The 17885-nt window shown below is 61.0% G+C and overlaps 1 protein-coding gene across 1 annotated transcript in view; it reads right to left on the reverse strand.

The window, feature by feature from the left end:
- ARNT2 (aryl hydrocarbon receptor nuclear translocator 2) overlaps positions 1–10387 on the reverse strand; it is an 89281-nt gene extending 78894 nt beyond the window's left edge. Inside the window, exon 1 of the mRNA XM_080651576.1 lies at positions 10132–10387. Coding sequence (XP_080507702.1) covers positions 10132–10162 — 31 coding nt within the window. The 5' untranslated portion in view covers positions 10163–10387. The remainder of the gene's footprint in view (positions 1–10131) is intronic.
- Between the last annotated feature and the right edge of the window lie 7498 nt (positions 10388–17885).

A 17885-nucleotide genomic window follows, 5' to 3' on the forward strand; every position in this document is an offset into this window, starting at 1 on the left:
ATCTTGGGGCTCCCGCACTGTGGGAAGGCACAGGCCAGGCTGGGGGACCCCCTGCCCGTGCACGAATTTCATGCACCGGGCCTCTAGTAAGAATATATTTTAAAAAAAAAAAAAAGAGGCCCTAACCGGTGTGGCTCAGTGGATAGAGCAGGCGTCCTCAAACTACAGCCCGCGGGCCACATGCGGCCCACCGAGGACATGGATCCGGCCCGCCGGGTGCCGCTGCCTGTCCTGCTTAGCAGCCGACTCGTCCCGGGCCCGCAGTGCGCATAGGAATTTGTTCATAGTTTTTTTTTAAACTATAGTCCGGCCCTCCAACAGTCTGAGGGACAGTGAACTGGCCCCCTGTTTAAAAAGTTTGAGGACCCCTGGGATAGAGCGTCGGCCTGCGGACTGAAGGGTCCCGGGTTCGATTCCAGTCAAGGGCATGGACCTTGGCTGCGGGCACCTCCCCAGTGGGAGGTGTGCAGGAGGCAGCTGATCGATGTTTCTCTCTCGTCGATGTTTCTAGCTCTCTTTCCCTCTCCCTTCCTCTCTGTAAAAAAATAATCAATAAAATATATTTTTTTAAAAAAGGAGGAAGTAGGCCGTGGCCCTGAGCTGTGGTCGGCAGGGCGAGGTGCAGGCGTCCGGCACGTGTCGGCGGTCACAGCAGACGGAGGCCATCCGCAGGGGACCATCCGCAGGGGACCATCCGCAGGGGACCATCCGCAGGGGACCCACGTGGTCTGCGCCGAGGATGGATGGGAGGGGCCGGGAGGGAGAATCATCCCTGGGCCTTGGGACGCGGGAGGACCGGGGGACCGAGGAGTGAGCGGTCACCCTCAGGAGCAGAGAGCCTGCTGCCTGGAGACGGGGGGCGGGGCGGGGGGGGTGAGGGCCGTCACACCAGGCCAGGAGGAAGCAGGTGGGGGAGGGATGCCCCAGGGCCCTGGGGGTGGGGGCAGCAGGTGCGGCCATGTTCGCCGGGGGACCTGGGTGCGGGTCCACAGGAGAGCTGTCTGCGTTCCCGCCCCGTCTCCGCCAGCCTGGCATCGTTTCGGCAGAGGAAGCCACCCAGGACGGCCCGGCCTGAGCCCCGCACGTCCGAGAGCCGGCGCCTCCCCTCAGGGCCCCCCAAACCGGGACCTCGTCAACCTTAACCCCCAGGGACAGAACCGGGGGCCGGCCCCCCTGCCGCTCACCAACCAAGTGCCGTCTACCTGCTGGGGGAGCTGGCTTTCTCCTAAACACGCAGGGGCCCAGCGGCCCTCTCCAAGTCCCCCCGTCCCTGCCCGGCCGTCCCCTGTCCCTGCCCAGTCCCCTGTCCCTGCCCAGTCCCCTGTCCCTGCCCGGCCATCCCTGTCCCTGCCCGGCCGTCCCTGTCCCTGCCCGGCCATCCCTGTCCCTGCCCAGTCCCCTGTCCCTGCCCGGCCGTCCCCTGTCCCTGCCCAGTCCCCTGTCCCTGCCCGGTCATCCCTGTCCCTGCCCGGCCATCCCTGTCCCTGCCCGGCCGTCTCTGTCCCTGCCCGGCCATCCCTGTCCCTGCCCGGCCGTCCCTGTCCCTGCCCGGCCATCCCTGTCCCTGCCCAGTCCCCTGTCCCTGCCCGGCCGTCCCCTGTCCCTGCCCAGTCCCCTGTCCCTGCCCGGTCATCCCTGTCCCTGCCCGGCCATCCCTGTCCCTGCCCGGCCGTCTCTGTCCCTGCCCGGCCATCCCTGTCCCTGCCCGGCCATCCCCGTCCCTGCCTGGTCCCCCGTCCCTGCCCGGCCGTCCCCCGTCCCTGCCCGGCCGTCCCTGTCCCTGCCCGGCCGTCTCTGTCCCTGCCCGGCCGTCCCTGTCCCTGCCCGGCCGTCCCTGTCCCTGCCCGGCCGTCCCTGTCCCTGCCCGGCCGTCCCTGTCCCTGCCCGGCCGTCCCTGTCCCTGCCCGGCCGTCCCTGTCCCTGCCCGGCCATCCCTGTCCCTGCCTGGTCCCCTGTCCCTGCCCGGCCATCCCTGTCCCTGCCCGGCCATCCCTGTCCCTGCCTGGTCCCCTGTCCCTGCCCGGCCATCCCTGTCCCTGCCCGGCCATCCCTGTCCCTGCCCGGCCATCCCTGTCCCTGCCTGGCCATCCCTGTCCCTGCCTGGTCCCCCGTCCCTGCCCGGCCATCCCTGTCCCTGCCCGGCCGTCCCTGTCCCTGCCCGGCCGTCCCTGTCCCTGCCCGGCCGTCCCCTGTCCCTGCCCGGCCGTCCCTGTCCCTGCCCGGCCGTCCCTGTCCCTGCCCGGCCATCCCCGTCCCTGCCTGGTCCCCCATCCCTGCCCGGCCATCCCTGTCCCTGCCTGGTCCCCTGTCCCTGCCCGGCCATCCCCGTCCCTGCCCGGCCATCCCCGTCCCTGCCCGGCCATCCCCCGTCCCTGCCCGGCCATCCCCCGTCCCTGCCCGGCCATCCCCGTCCCTGCCTGGTCCCCCGTCCCTGCCCGGCCATCCCTGTCCCTGCCTGGTCCCCTGTCCCTGCCCGGCCATCCCCGTCCCTGCCCGGCCATCCCTGTCCCTGCCCGGCCGTCCCTGTCCCTGCCCGGCCGTCCCTGTCCCTGCCTGTCCCCTGTCCCTGCCCGGCCATCCCTGTCCCTGCCCGGCCGTCCCTGTCCCTGCCTGTCCCCTGTCCCTGCCCAGCCATCCCCTGTCCCTGCCTGGTCCCCTGTCCCTGCCCGGCCGTCCCTGTCCCTGCCTGTCCCCTGCCCGGCCGTCCCTGTCCCTGCCCGGCCATCCCTGTCCCTGCCCGGTCCCCTGTCCCTGCCCGGTCATCCCTGTCCCTGCCCGGCCATCCCTGTCCCTGCCCGGCTGTCCCTGTCCCTGCCTGTCCCCTGTCCCTGCCCAGCCATCCCCTGTCCCTGCCTGTCCCCTGTCCCTGCCCGGCTGTCCCTGTCCCTGCCCGGCCGTCCCTGTCCCTGCCTGTCCCCTGCCCGCCGTCCCTGTCCCCTGCCCGGCCGTCCCTGTCCCTGCCCGGCCATCCCTGTCCCTGCCCGGTCCCCTGTCCCTGCCCGGTCATCCCTGTCCCTGCCCGGCCATCCCTGTCCCTGCCTGTCCCCTGTCCCTGCCCGGCCATCCCCTGTCCCTGCCTGTCCCCTGTCCCTGCCCGGCTGTCCCTGTCCCTGCCCGGCCGTCCCTGTCCCTGCCTGTCCCCTGCCCGCCGTCCCTGTCCCTGCCCGGCCGTCCCTGTCCCTGCCCAGCCATCCCTGTCCCTGCCTGGCCATCCCTGTCCCTGCCCAGTCCCCTGTCCCTGCCCAGTCCCCTGGCCATCCCTGTCCCTGCCCAGTCCCCTGTCCCTGCCCGGCCATCCCTGTCCCTGCCCGGCCATCCCTGTCCCTGCCTGGCCATCCCTGTCCCTGCCCAGTCCCCTGTCCCTGCCCAGTCCCCTGGCCATCCCTGTCCCTGCCTGGCCATCCCTGTCCCTGCCCGGCCGTCCCTGTCCCTGCCCGGCCATCCCCTGTCCCTGCCCAGTCCCCTGGCCATCCCTGTCCCTGCCCGGCCATCCCTGTCCCTGCCTGGCCATCCCTGTCCCTGCCCAGCCATCCCTGTCCCTGCCTGGCCATCCCTGTCCCTGCCCGGCCATCCCTGTCCCTGCCTGGCCAGCCTCACTCAGCAGCAGGAACTGTTTTCCAAACCGCCTCCCGTCCCGTCCCCACCCCCCAGCTCCCCCGCGGGGGCTGCTTCATGGCCGCCTGAGGCTCTGGGAACAAAGCCCCTTTCTTCCCCACGCGCTCTGGAAGGCTCCCTGGCCACGTGATTGCTCAGTCCATGGCCACACGCCTCCACCGACCCCGAGCCACTGAGCGCACTCCATCGGCCTCCGATTAATAACCTGTGCTTAATTAGGTGGATGAGCCATTACAGGAATTAATGCCTGCCCCGGCCGGTGTGGCTCAGTGGGTAGAGCGTCGGCCTGCGGACTGAAGGGTCCCGGGTTCGATTCCGGTCAAGGGCACAGACCTCGGGGGCAGGCTCCTCCCCGGCCCGGGCCCTGGTCGGGGCGCGTGCAGGAGGCAACCCATCGCTGTGTCTCCCTCCCATCGCTGTGTCTCCCTCCCATCGATGTTTCTCTCTCTCTCTCTTTCTCTCTCTCTCTCTTCCACTCTCTCTAAGAATCAATGGGGATGAACAAAAAAAAAGAAGAATTAAATGCAAAAAATAAAAGAATGACATGCTGGCCAGGGCCAATGAATGGAGACGGGGGAGGGGGGAAGGGGGGGAGGACTCTCAGCCACGGGGGACGGAGGAGGGGGAGGAAGGCCAGGAGGTGTGGCTTTGCAGGGCTGGGGGACACGGGGGGGGGGGTGCCCGTGTGCCCGGCAGGCGGCGGGAAATGGAGCCCCCTGGTGTGTGAGGCTCACCTGCCCTGCACCAGGCCTTTCTCTGCCCAGAAGGAAAGTGGGGGGCCAGTCGCCTGCCTAACGTCCCTGTGTTAGCAACGGGCTGGACACCCCGAAGACCAGCTACTCGCCTCGGCACCTTCTCGCCTCCACACTGAGCTGGAGGGGCCCCTTTGTCGGGCAGCCGGGCACAGAGGGTGCTCGGGGAAGGCCGGCTGGACCCCAATAGAAGTTTGTTTGTTGTTGTTTTGGGGGGGTTTTTTTGGTTCATCCTCACCCGAGGATATTTTCCCATTGATTCTTAGGGAGAGTGGAAGGGAGAGGGAGAGAGAGAGAAACATCGACGGGAGAGAGACACAGCGATGGGTTGCCTCCTGCACGCGCCCCGACCAGGGCCCGGGCCGGGGAGGAACCTGCCACCGAGGTCCGTGCCCTTGACCGGAATCGAACCCGGGACCCTTCGGCCCGCAGGCCGACGCTCTGTCCGCTGAGCCACCCCGGCCAGGGCTGGGAGTTTCCTTTCTCGTGGGGAACATTTTCTGGAAGATTGTGACATGAGCCAGTGAACAGACGCGTTCCTTTTACTCTTTGGGGGGGCGTGCAACCCCCCAAGCCCATCGGATGGGGGCAAAGGACCCCAGGCGAGCGGGAATCCAGCTGCCGTCGGGGCCTGGCAACATCCATGTGGCTCTAAAAATAAGAACAAAAAAACCCTCGTGCATTACCCGTGGTCGGCAAACCGCGGCTCGCCAGCCACACGCGGCTCTTTGGCCCCTTGAGTGTGGCTCTTCCACAAAATACCACGGCCTGGGCGAGTCTATGTTGAAGCAGTGGCGTTAGAAGAAGTTTACGTTTAAAAAATTTGGCTCTCCAAAGACATTCCCATCGTTGTCCTGTTGGTATTTGGCTCTGTGGACGAAGGAGTTTGCCGACCGCTGTGCTGAGCGAAATAAGCCAGTCGGAGAAAGGTAAATACCGCATGACCTCACTCATTTGTGGAATATAATGAACATAAACTGATGAGCAGAAACAGATCAGAGACAGAGAAGCATCGATCAGACCGTCCAACCTCAGAGGGAAGGCCGGGGAGGGTGGGGGGAAGGGAGAGATCAACCAACGGACTTGTGTGCATGCCTATGAGCCTAACCAGTGGACACAGACACCAGGGGGTGAGGGCATGAGTGGGAGGTGGGGGACAGGGGCCATGGGGGATAAGGACACACAGGCAATACCTTAATCAATGAAGAAATTTAAAAAATAAAAATAGCCGAAACCAGTTTTGGCTCAGTGGATAGAGCGTCGGCCTGCGGACTGAAGGGTCCCGGGTTCGATTCCGGTCAAGGGCATGGACCTTGGTTGGGGGCACATCCCCAGGTGGGGGGCGTGCAGGAGGCAGCTGATGGATGTTTCTCTCTCATCGATGTTTCTAGCTCTCTATCCCTCTCCCTTCCTCTCTGTAAAAAATCAATAAAATATATTTTTTTAAATAAATAAATAAATAAATAAAAAATAAAAATAATAATTTTTAAAAAACCCTCGCCGTTCTGTACTTAAATTCTGTACTTGAACTGAATTTAAAGTACAACATAAATTGAATGTGAGTAGAGGTTAGCATTTAAATTCCCGTCGTGGATGTTTCTAACAACCCGAAAAAGCCTCGTCTTTTTGTTTTGTAAAGCCCCCCTGTGGCTTTCGTAGGCCGGATGGGGGTCACGGGGTCACCCCTCCGTTCTCCACCGGCCCCCCGCCCCGGAGAGGGGGTGACCCCTTAGGACTCTCTGTCCCGCTGGGCTGTGAGCAGCGCCAAGGCAGGGGCTGTGTGTGATTGCTCCCCACTGTCTCCCCAGAACCCCGCTCAGCCTCCGGCCCGTCGTAGCTGCTCAATAAACCCTTTTTTTTAAAATACTTTTTTTTTCATTGATTTCAGAGAGGAAGGGAGAGGGAGAGAGAGAAACATCCATGATGAGAGAGAATCATGGACCGGCTGCCTCCTGCACGCCCCCCACTGGGGATCGAGTCCCCAACCCGGGCACATGCCCTTGACCGGGAATCAAACCCAGGACCCTTCAGTCCTCAGGCCGATGCGCTACCCACTGAGCCACACTGGCAGGGGCTCAATAAACCCTTTTGAGGAACAAATCAACCCTTGTCTTTGAGGCACCACTCCTTTCCTTTGGCACAAGCCAGGGGGTCCCCCAAGGGGCTCCCGGTCAGTTCCCTTCGGCACCGTGTCCACATCCAATCAATTCAAACCTCCAGGATTTTATCTTACTTTTCACACTAGTGCGGCCCGGCGCACGAAACTCGTGCACATTAAAAGGGGATTAATTAGAGGAAGTATTTTAATATTGCTGTTTGCCCTTTCTCTATAATACAAGTGTCAGAGCTGAAAGAAAATCAGTAAAATGTATATGAAAATCTCCCTCCTATCAGAGTCTGGGGCGCGCCATGGGACCCAGAGTCAAGTCCCCGCCCACCCGCGCGTGCCTCGAAATCGCACGAGACCCAGACCCGGCCGGCCCCACCCCCACTGGGCGAGATCCAGATCGGCCGGCCTCACCTTTGTCAAAACCCCACCGGGCGGGGCGGGGTGGGGGGACGGGGGGACGGGGTGGCCTCAGGTCCCTGCTGATTGCTCGTTAAGGCTTGTTAGGGGAACTCAGCCTCCGCTGTGGGCGCAGCCAGCTTTTGTGATGGTGTGACGGTCAATTTGCATATAGGTTTGTTTTTGTGGCGGTTTTTTTAATTGATTTCAGAGAGGAAGGGAGAGGGAGAGAGAGAGAAACATCAACGATGAGAGAGAATCATGGATCGGCTGCCTCCTGCACGCCCCACACTGGGGATCGAGCCCGCAGCCCAGGCATGGGCCCTGACCAGGAATCGAACCCGGACCTCCTGGTTCCTAGGTCGACCACTGGGCCACACCGTCCGGCAAACCTCCAGCATTTTAACAGAAATCAGAAATGCTCACAGTTCACCCCAAAAAGAGGTGAAATAAGTAACAGACACGGAACCGAAGATCCCGGGGGGGGGGGGTGGTGCGCGGGGCGGGGGGGAGCTCCACGCTCTAGTCCGGAGGACAGAGCGGGGGGCAGTCGGCCGCCGCACAGTATCGGAGGCCAAAGCACCTGCGAGGGGGGGGTGTGAGAGGCCACAGGAGACGCGACCCCCATCCAGGGCCCTGTGGCAACATCTGGGCGCCAAACCCTTCTTTTCCAGGGGCCCCGCCCCCCCCCCAGGGGTCACTGACAGGATCCTAAGCGAAAACCCACACAGGGGGCCTAGACGGGGCAGGTCAGGGGGTCAACCCAGCTCATGTCACCTGAACAAGACGAGGGTGCGACTCCAACCTCACGTGCCACCGCCTAGACCCGGAGTGCAGGCGAGCCCACTGGTGCCCGCTGTCCGCTGGGACACGGGACCAGCAGGTGGGGTGGGTGGGGCAGGGCGGGGCGGGGAAGGCGACAGGCCGTGACCTTTGCACCCTGCCCACGGAAGGGCCCCCAGTCCACCTGGCTGTGTTTGCCAAGCTCTCATTCTTTGCAAGGAAACCACCTCGGGGCAGAGTGGGGAGGGGGGGGGGGGTGTCGAGGGGGGAAGGAGGCGGGAGGAGGAGGAGGGAGGGATGCGCAGGGGCAGCCGGAGGTGAGCTGGTGGCAGCCCAGCAGGGACTGCGGTCCATCAGAATTCTCTCTCCGGCTCCAACCTGGAGCCGCTTCCCTGGAGACTCTCCCTTCGCTGGAAGAACTTAGAGACGGGGACCGGCCGGTGTGGCTCCGTGGTTGAGCATCGACCTAGGAACCAGGAGGTCAGGGTTTGATACCCGGTCAGAACACAGGCCCGGGTTGCAGGCTGGATCCCCAGTGGGGGACGTGCAGGAGGCAGATGATCCGAGATTCTCTCTCCTCATGGATGTTTCTCTCTCTCTCCCTCTCCCTTCCTCTCTGACATCAATACAAAATACATTTTTTTAAAAAAGGAAGAAAAAGACTCATTTCTGTCACGGAAGCATCTTTCTCAGGCTCCCCACCCCCCGTGCCTCCGTGGACACCTCACCCCTGCGCTCCCTCGGCACTCCCCCCCCCGCCCGTACCCCAAATCTAAGCAGGGCCACGGCTGAGCCCCCCCCCCCCCGGCCCCCTTTTTCTCTCTTCCAAGCAGGGCCCCCAAGTCCCACCTCCCCACACCTGCCGCCTCTTCCTTCCCTGGACACCGGGACCCACGGCCACGTTAACCGCCCAGCACCGGGGCGGGGCCTCCCTGTCCAGCACCATGTGGGGGGCCTGTCCTCCAGCCTTCCCGCTGCTCAAACATCACCGCCCCAGAGTCTGTGGGACCCAGCTGCCCCTCCTCTATCCCGGCACCCCAACCCCTCATGGCCAGCTGGTCCACCTGCACCTACCTGTCCCCCTGCACCCCTCACCAGCGCCCCCTGTCCCCCCTGCCCCCCTCACCAGCGTCCCCCCCCCACCCTCCACCCACGCCTACCTGTCCCTCCCAGGAACCTCCCTGTCCCCCCACCCGCGCCCCCCTGTACCCCCTGCCTCCCTGTTACTCCATCCACGCCCCCACCCCGTCACCCCCACCCGTGCCCCCCTGTCCCCCCACCCGCGGGCCCCTGCGTCCTCCCCGGGGGCCTGGCACCAGCCCTGCCCCCAGCAGGGGCCACACACACCCCCAAACCGTGGGAGCAGTCGGCCCAGGTGCCCCCGCCATTCCCGGGGCCCCGGAGGCACTTCCCACTGTAACAGGTGCCCGTGCCAGGGGCCATCCACCAGCTCTTTCCATCCTCGGACCCGCGGGAAGGGAGCAGGGGGCGCAGACCTGGGGGGCCGAGGACAGGGCCCCAGGCGGCCGCGGACGGGGGTGGTGGGGGGACCTGGACCCCTGGACCCGCCAGGACGCTGCGCGCTGGGGGCTGTGCGCGTGGAAGCGGGGGACACGCAGCGGCGGGTGGTGAGGGCGCAAGAGGCCCGGGACCGGGGGACCAAGGACCGGGGACCGAGGACCAAGGAGCGGGGAGCGGGGACCGAGGACCGGGGACCAGGGAGCGGGGATCGGGGACAGGGGACCGGGGATCGGGGACAGAGGACCGGGGAGCGGGGACCGAGGACCGGGGACCGAGGACCGGGGAGCGGGGACCGAGGACCGGGGACCGAGGACCGGGGACAGAGGACCGGGGAGCGGGGACCGAGGACCGGGGACAGAGGACCGGGGAGCGGGGACCGAGGACCGGGGACAGAGGACCGGGGAGCGGGGACCGAGGACCGGGGACAGAGGACCGGGGAGCGGGGACCGAGGACCGGGGACAGAGGACCGGGGAGCGGGGAGCGGGGACCGAGGACCGGGGACAGAGGACCGGGGAGCGGGGACCGAGGACCGGGGACAGAGGACCGGGGAGCGGGGACCGAGGACCGGGGACAGAGGACCGGGGAGCGGGGACCGAGGACCGGGGACAGAGGACCGGGGAGCGGGGACCGAGGACCGGGGACAGAGGACCGAGGACCGGGGACAGAGGACCGGGGACAGAGGACCGGGGAGCGGGGACCGAGGACCGGGGACAGAGGACCGGGGAGCGGGGACCGAGGACCGGGGACAGAGGACCGAGGACCGGATCCCGGCCCCACACTTTCCCTCCCCCCCCGCGCCTCCCGGGGTCCCCGCGCTGAGGACAGAGGCGGGGCCCGAGGAGACGGACGCCCCGTCGGCCTTTCCGGAGCCGCGGGGGTGGGGGGCGCCCTGGGCTGGCCCCGCGGGGACACCCCCCTTCCGCCCCCCGCTCCGCCCGGGCCCCGCTACTCACCCGGAGGGTTGGCGGCCGCGGGGGTGGCCATGGCGCGGGGCCGCGGGGGGCGGGGACGCGGGGGCCCTGCGCGCGGAGCCACACAAAGGCCGCAGCTCCGCGCCCCGCGCGCCTCCCGGGTCCCGCCTTTGTCGCGCGCCGCGCGGGGGGCGCGGGGCCGGCCTTAGCACCGCGAGACTTGGAGCCGCGGGCGGGCGGCGGGCGGCGGGGCTCCCGCGCTGGGGTCCGGGCTGCGGGAGGCGCAGGTGCTGCGAGCGCGGGGCCACGGCGTCCCCTCGCGCACGCGCCGCGCAGCCCTCGCCACGCCCACGCCGGGGGGCGGGTCTGGGTCCGGGGCGCTGCCCCACGCCCCCCGCAGCCGGGGGGCAGCGTGAGAGCCCCCCACCCCGCGTCTGGATGCACCCACTGCGCGTCCAGCACCCAGGCCCCCTGCACCCGGGACCGCCCCGCACAGGCAGCGCCCGGGGCCTGCAGGGAAGCCCCGGTTCGGGGGTCTCCTCGCCTGGGGACCGTGGCGGGCTATTGGGTGCCATTGCCTTCCTGACACACCCATATGGAGACTTTGAAACAAAAAAAATGGAGCCGGGCCGGTGTGGCTCAATGGTTGGGCATCGACCAGGGGGTCAGGGCACATGCCCGGGTTGCGGGCTCGATCCCCAGTGGGGCGTGCAGGAGGCAGCCGATCCGTGATTCTCTCTCATCATGGATGTTCCCCTCTCACTTACTCTCTGAAATCAATAAAAATATATTTGAAAAAAATAATTTTAGCCCTGGCCGGTGTGGCTCAGTGGATAGAGCGCCGGCCTGCAGACTGAAGGGTCCCGGGTTCGATTCCGGTCAAGGGCATGTACCTTGGTTGCGGGCACATCTCCAGTGGGGGGCGTGCAGGAGGCAGCCGATCCATGATTCTCTCTCATCATTGATGTTTCTCTCTCTCCCTCTCCCTTCCTCTCTGAAATCAATAAAGAAATATATTTTAAAATAATAATAATTTTTTAAAATAAAGTAAGTGTACAATGGGTTTATCTGCATCACCTCCTGAGGTGGGGCTGCAGGGAGCTTGGATGGGGTGCGTGCCTGCCAGACTCGGGGGTCCCTGAGAGACAGACACGGGGCTCTGGCGCAGAAACCCGCACCCCATGAAGGTTACCTGGGAGAATGAGTCCCCCCAGGTGGGACCCAGAGGGTGGCCCGAACATAGATGTGCTTGTAAAATCACCAGACTGTCCCAGATCCCCCCAAAGAAGAATGGGGGGCAGGGGTAGAGGCATAATGCTTGGGATGTATTTTTTTTAAGATATTTTTACGGATGTCAGAGAGGAAGGGAGAGGGAGAGAGAGAGAGACATCCATGATGAGAGAGAATCATGGTTCACCCACCTCCTGCACGCCCCCCACTGGGGATCGAGCCCGCAACCCGGGCAGGTGCCAGGAATCAAACCGTGACCTCCCGGTTCCTAGGTCAATGCTCAACCACTGAGCCACGTCGGCTGGGCAATAAAAATGTATATTTTTTTAAATAAGTGGAACAACAAATTCATGTTTCTCTCTTTCAATCAAATCAATTTTAAAAAATGTGTTTTTAAACATTATTTAAAAATAAAAGACTACAGCCCTGGCCTGTGTGGCTCAGTGGATAGAGCACCCGGCCTGCAGACTGAAGGGTCCTGGGTTCGATTCGGGTCCAGGGCACGGACCTTGGTTGCAGGCTCCTCCCCGGCGTGGGCCCTGGTCGGGGCGCATGCAGGAGGCAACCCATCGGTGTGTCTCTCTCCCATCGATGTTTCTCTCTGTCTCTCCCTCTCCCTTCCACTCCCTCTAAAAATCAATGGAAGCCCTAACTGGTTTGGCTTAGTGGATAGAGCATCGGCCTGCGGACTCAAGGGTCCCGGGTTCGATTCCGGTCAAGGGCATGTACCTTGGTTGCGGGCACATCCCCAGTAGGGGGTGTGCAGGAGGCAGCTGATGGATGTTTCTCTCTCATCGATGTTTCTAACTCTCTGTCCCTCTCCCTTCCTCTCTGTAAAAATCAATAAAATATATTTTAAAAAATAAATAAATAAATAAATAAATAAATATCAATGGAAAAATATCCTTGGGGGAGGATGAACAAAAATAAAAAATAAAAAAAAATAGGGTGTGTTTTAAAATAAAAAAAATAAAATAAAAGACTGCAGAGAACTTAATTCACAATACACTAGGCTGCAGAGAGAATCCTGGATCGGCTGCCTCCTGCACGCCCCCCACTGGGGATGGGGCCCACAACCCGGGCCTGTGCCCTGACCGGGAATCGAACCCCGACCTCCTGGGTCCTGGTGGACGCTCAGCCCCTGAGCCCCGCCGGCCGGGCTGGAGGCTTCTTCAGGGAATTGCAGGAGGAGACTCCACATCCAAGAAGGTACAAACCCACCAGGGCGATCCCGCTCCCCGAGCAGCTCCCTTTCCGGCCCTGCACCCCTGGAAGTTCTGTCTGGGGGCGGGGGGGGCGTCTACAACAGCCCCGGCACCCCTGCCCCCCAACTCCCACTACCCACCGCCCCCCGAGATCTGTCCGTCCTCCAGCGTGCACACCCCTCTGAGGTCAGCAAGTTCCTCTCCTCGCTGTGCACGAATCTCCAAACAAATGGGTTTGCAGGGTCCCCCCCCCCCGACCCCCCGGAGTCTGTCGCGCTGTGTGGTTTACAGTAAGTTAATAAACAGGCCTTGCCCTATAGCCAGTTTAGCTCAGTGGATAGGGAGTCAGCCTGTGGACTCAAGGGTCCCAGGTTCGATTCTGGTCAAGGGCACATGCCTGGGTTGCGGGTTCGGTCCATGCAGGAGGCAGCCGATCCATGATTCCCTCTCATCGTTAATGTTTCTATCTCTCTCTTCCTCTCCCTTCCTCTCTAAAAATCAATAAAAATATTTCTTAAAAAAAAAATAATAGCTCTCACCGGTGTGGCTCAGTAGATAGAACGTCGGCCTGCGGACGGAAGGGTCCCGGGTTCGATTCCGGTCAAGGGCATGGACCTTGGTTGCGGGCACATCCCCAGTAGGGGGTGTGCAGGAGGCAGCTGATCGATGTTTCTCTCTCATCGATGTTTCTGACTCTCTCTCCCTCTCCCTTCCTCTCTGTAAAAAATCAATAAAATATATTTTAAAATAATAATAATAATAATAATAATAATAATAATAATAAACAGGCCTGAATGTTAACAGAGGAGGCCTCCTCCTGGCAGCCCCCATGACTGCACCTCAGAGGTACAATGGACCTTTGACCTCCCCCAGTTCAGCCGCAGAGGTCGCAGACAAGGGCACACAGGCTCAGGGGAGAGAGGTGATTCCCCCCCACCCCAAGGTCACACAGCTCCACAGCCGGGCGAGATCTCCAACTGGGTCACCCACAGCGCTGGGACTGGGCGGCGGGTGGGGTGGGGTGCAGAGGGATGGAGAAGGGGGGATTGGGGTGGCCTCTCTCTCTCACTCACTCTCTCCCTCTCTCTCTCTCCTCTCCTCTCCTCTTCTCTTCTCTCTCTCTCTCTCTCTCTCTCTCTCTCTCTCTCTCTCTCTCTCTCTCTCTCTCTCCCTCTCTCTCTCTCCTCTCTCCGTCTCACATAGGTAAATACCCAGAAACCTCATGAGGGATGGGACCCCCCTTAAGTAACAGGTCTGAGCTCAACGTCTGGGTTAGCCATCGCTGACTGCCGCGGGCGGGGACACAGGGCCGGGGGCCCCCGCTCCTTGGGGGAGCCAGCAGACTGTGACAGGAATGCCACTCAACCTTTAAACAACCTAGAGATCGCTTCTATTCCGGGAGGGATGTGGAGTTGGAAGCTGAGATTTGCATTAAAAAAAAATTTAGCGCAGACCCACTGGGCCCAGAACATGTGATTCTGGGCACGGGGTGAGTGGGGCTGCCAGCCACGGCGGGTGCGGGAACAGTCACCCCAAACCTGATTCATAGCCTGCCCTCCTCCCTTTTTTTATTGATGAGAGAGAGGGAGGGAGGGAAGGAGGACGGAAAGGAGACAGACACGCTCTGGCTGGTGTGGCTCAGTGGATAGAGCGTCCGCCTGCGGACTGAAGGGTCCCGGGTTCGATTCCAGTCAAGGGTACATGCCTGGGTGGCGGGCTCGGTCCCCAGTGGGGGGCGTGCAGGAGGCAGCGGATCCATGATTCTCTCTCATCATGGATGTTTCTCTCTCTCTCTCCCTCTCCCTTCCTTTCTAAAGTCAATAAAAATATATTTTAAAAAATTAATAAAAATTAATAAAAAACATATTTTTAACAAAAAGAGAGGAGAGAGAGAGGAAGAGAGAGAGAGGGGAACAATGATTTCTTGTTCCACTTATTTCTGCATTTTCATTGGTGGCTTCTTGTACGTGCCCTGACCAGGGACCAAACCCGCAATCTTAGCCTTTCCGGACCACAGAGCTCTAACCAACGGAGCCAGCGCCCCAGATCCCTTATTTATGTACTTATTTTGTTGTTGATGTGAATCCTCAGCCGAGGGCATTTTCCCATTGATTTTTTTAGGGAGCGTGGACAGGAAGGCGAGAGACACAGAGAGAGAAACATCGACGGGAGAGATCGGGGCCCCGGATCAAGCCTGCAACCCGGGCGTGTGCCCTTGATCGCAGTCGAACCCGGGACCTTTCCGTCCGAAGGCCGACACTCTATCCGCTGAGCCACACCGGCCAGGGTGCCTCGTATCCCTATGATAGGAGAGATGAGACTTCCATTGTGCAATGTGCAATCACCCGGGAATGTTTATCTCCTCTTCACGCTGAGGGCCGGAGCCCAGGAATGGGAACGGGACCTTCCTGGCAAGTACAGGGCGTGGTGGGGCAGACACCACAGGTTTCTGTCCCCTCTCGACACTCCCGCCTGCGTTCTTTCTAACTTCTTCTTCTCTTTTGTATTTTCACTAGAGGCCCGGTGCACGAAAATGGTGCACTCGGGGCGGGGGGGAGGGGCCCTCAGCCCAGCGTGCGCCCTCTCCCAGTCCGGGAGCCCTTGAGGGGTGTCTGCAGGGACCGGGCCTAAGACGGCAGTTGGACATCCTTAGAACTGCCGTGGAGGAGGGAGAGGCTCGCGCCACCGCCACTGGGCTCGCCAGCTGTGAGCCCGGCTTCTAGCTGAACGGCGCTCCCCCTGTGGGAGCACACTGACCACCAGCGGGCAGCTCTTGCCTTGAGCATCTGCCCCCTGGTGGTCAGTGCACGTCATAGCGACCGGTCGTTCGGCCGTCCAGTTGATTTGCATATTAGCCTTTTATTATATAGGATTGATTTCAGAGAGGAAGGGAGAAGGAGAGAGAGAGAGAGAGAGACATCCATGATGAGAGAGAATCCTGGATCAGCTGCCTCCTGCACGCCCCCGACTGGGGATCGAGCCTGCAACCCGGGCATGTGCCCTTGATGGGGAATTGAACCGTGACCGCCTGGTTCCTAGGTCGACAATGCTCAACCACGGAGCCATGCCAGCCGGACGTGGGCGTTTTTTGATTCGGCCTACTTGATGAAGAAATGCCGCAGGTGTGGAATTATTCAGATTTTTAATAGATAACCAGGTTCCTGTGTGTATTAACCCGTTTAGGAATAACTTTTCCCTCAGGGTCATAAAAGTCACCAGCCCTATTAGCAGTTAATGCTAAGCCTGTGGGCATGTGGCCTTTTCTTACGTTCTATACAAAGAAGGGTTTGTTGCCATAGCTGGTGTGGCTCAGTGGATAGAGCATTGGCCTGCGGACTGGAGGGTCCCGGGTTCGATTCCAGTCAAGGGCACATGCTTGGGTTGTGGGCTCGATCCCCAGTGTGGGGTGTGCAGGAGGCAGCCGATCCATGATTCTCTTTCATCATGGATGTTTCTGTCTCTCCCTCTCCCTTCCTCTCTGAAATCAATAAAAATATATTTAAAAAAAATAAAGTAACAAGTGAATATCTTTAAAAAAAACAAAGAAGGGATTGTTGCTTTAACATGCCACATGAATGAATTAATGGGGTCGGTGAATGATTCAGCTCGCTCTCTCTCCAAGGTGCATTCGACATTCCTCGGGCGTACGGATACAGGCGGCTAGACCAAGTTCATTATCCAACCAACTGGCCTGGGACCACTTGGTCATTAGCATACAAATTAGCACAAACAGAGGACAGGTGCCCAGGCCGCCCCTTGCTGGAAAAGCGGCCGTGTTTCCGACGAAGAAGGTTTATGGTGCACTCGGGGCGGGGGGAAGGGCCCTCAGCCCAGCCTGCACGCAATGGGCCACACGCAATCTAACTCATTGGGGGCGGTTAGATTTGGGGCTTTTGACTATCGACCTCTGGTCAACACAGGCCTGGAATTTTAGAGGTGAGCCCTAAACACCATCTAGTACAGCCCGGCCGGCGTGGTTCCGTGGTTGAGCATTGTCGACCTATGAACCAGGAGGTCAGGGTTCGATTCCCGGTCAGGGCACATGCCCGGGTTGCAGGCTCACCAGAAGGTCAGGGTTCGATTCCCGGTCAGGGCACATGCCCGGGTTGCAGGCTTGATCCCCAGTAGGGGGCGTGCAGGAGGCAGCTGTTCCATGATTCTCTCTCATCATGGGTGTTTCTATCTCTCTCCCTCTCCCTTCCTCTCTGAAACCAATAAAAAATATTTTTAAAACAAATCCTATATAATAAAAGGCTAATATGCAAATCGACCATACGGTGGAACGACCGGTTGCTATGACGTGCACTGACCACCAGGGGGCAGACGCTCAACGCAGGAGCTGCCCCCTGGTGGTCAGTGGGCTCCCACAGGGGGAGCGCTGCTCAGCCAGAAGCCGGCTCACAGCTGGCGAGCTCAGCGGCGGTGGCAGGAGCCTCTCCCACCTCCGCACGTGGGGAGCGGGCCTAAGCCATCAGTCGGACATCCCCTGAGGGTTCCTAGACTGCAAGAGGGCACAGTCCGGGCTGAGGGACCTCCCCTCCAAGTGCACAAATTTCATGCACCGGGCCTCTAGTCTACACTAATAAAAGAGAAATATGCAAACTGACTGTACCTCCGTGACGCCCACCAGCCAATCAGGAGTGGGTATGCAAATTAACCCAACAAAGATGGCGGGGTGATTTGCATACACCGGCGTGGAGTGAAGACTGAAGGCTCCGGCCCGAGTGAAGACTGAAGACTGAAGAGGCTTGGCTTCTCCGCTGCAGCCGGAGCAAAGACCTGGGTCCCGGGTGCCGGAGGGAAACCGGTGCCGCCAGCTAGGGGAAGGAAGGCCTATTGCACGAATCTTCGTGCACCAGGCCTCTGGTAAATAAATAAAATACAAATTAATAAATTGTTATTTTAAAAATAATAACTTGTGCAATATACAATTACCACACCGTGGGATGAGAAGTGGACGTGCGGATAAGTACCACCTTAACTCAGACGACGAAGGAGCCACTCTCCTGCCTACCTGCCCTCGCTGGGCGAGGGTCCATGGAAAATTGTATCGCTGACTCCTTATAAGTCAGCCCGCAGGCTAAGATTCTCTCTCCTACGGAGAAGGAAAGAGAAGCTGGAGGGGGTAAGATGGGTCTTCTAAGGACACACACAGCCTCTACGTCGAGCATGTCAAACTCGCAGCCCGCGGCCCGCATGCGGCCCTCAATGAATATTTGTGCGACCCAGCCAATATCACGGTATGTAAGAAACGTTTTTAATAAAAATTTCGTAACTTAATTTTTAGATTATCCTGTTGTATATAATCTACACTAATAAAAGAAATATGCAAATTGACCGTACCTCTGCGACACCCACCAG

Source organism: Plecotus auritus (assembly GCF_963455305.1).
Source record: "Plecotus auritus genome assembly, chromosome: 15".
Classification (NCBI taxonomy): Eukaryota; Metazoa; Chordata; class Mammalia; order Chiroptera; family Vespertilionidae; genus Plecotus; species Plecotus auritus.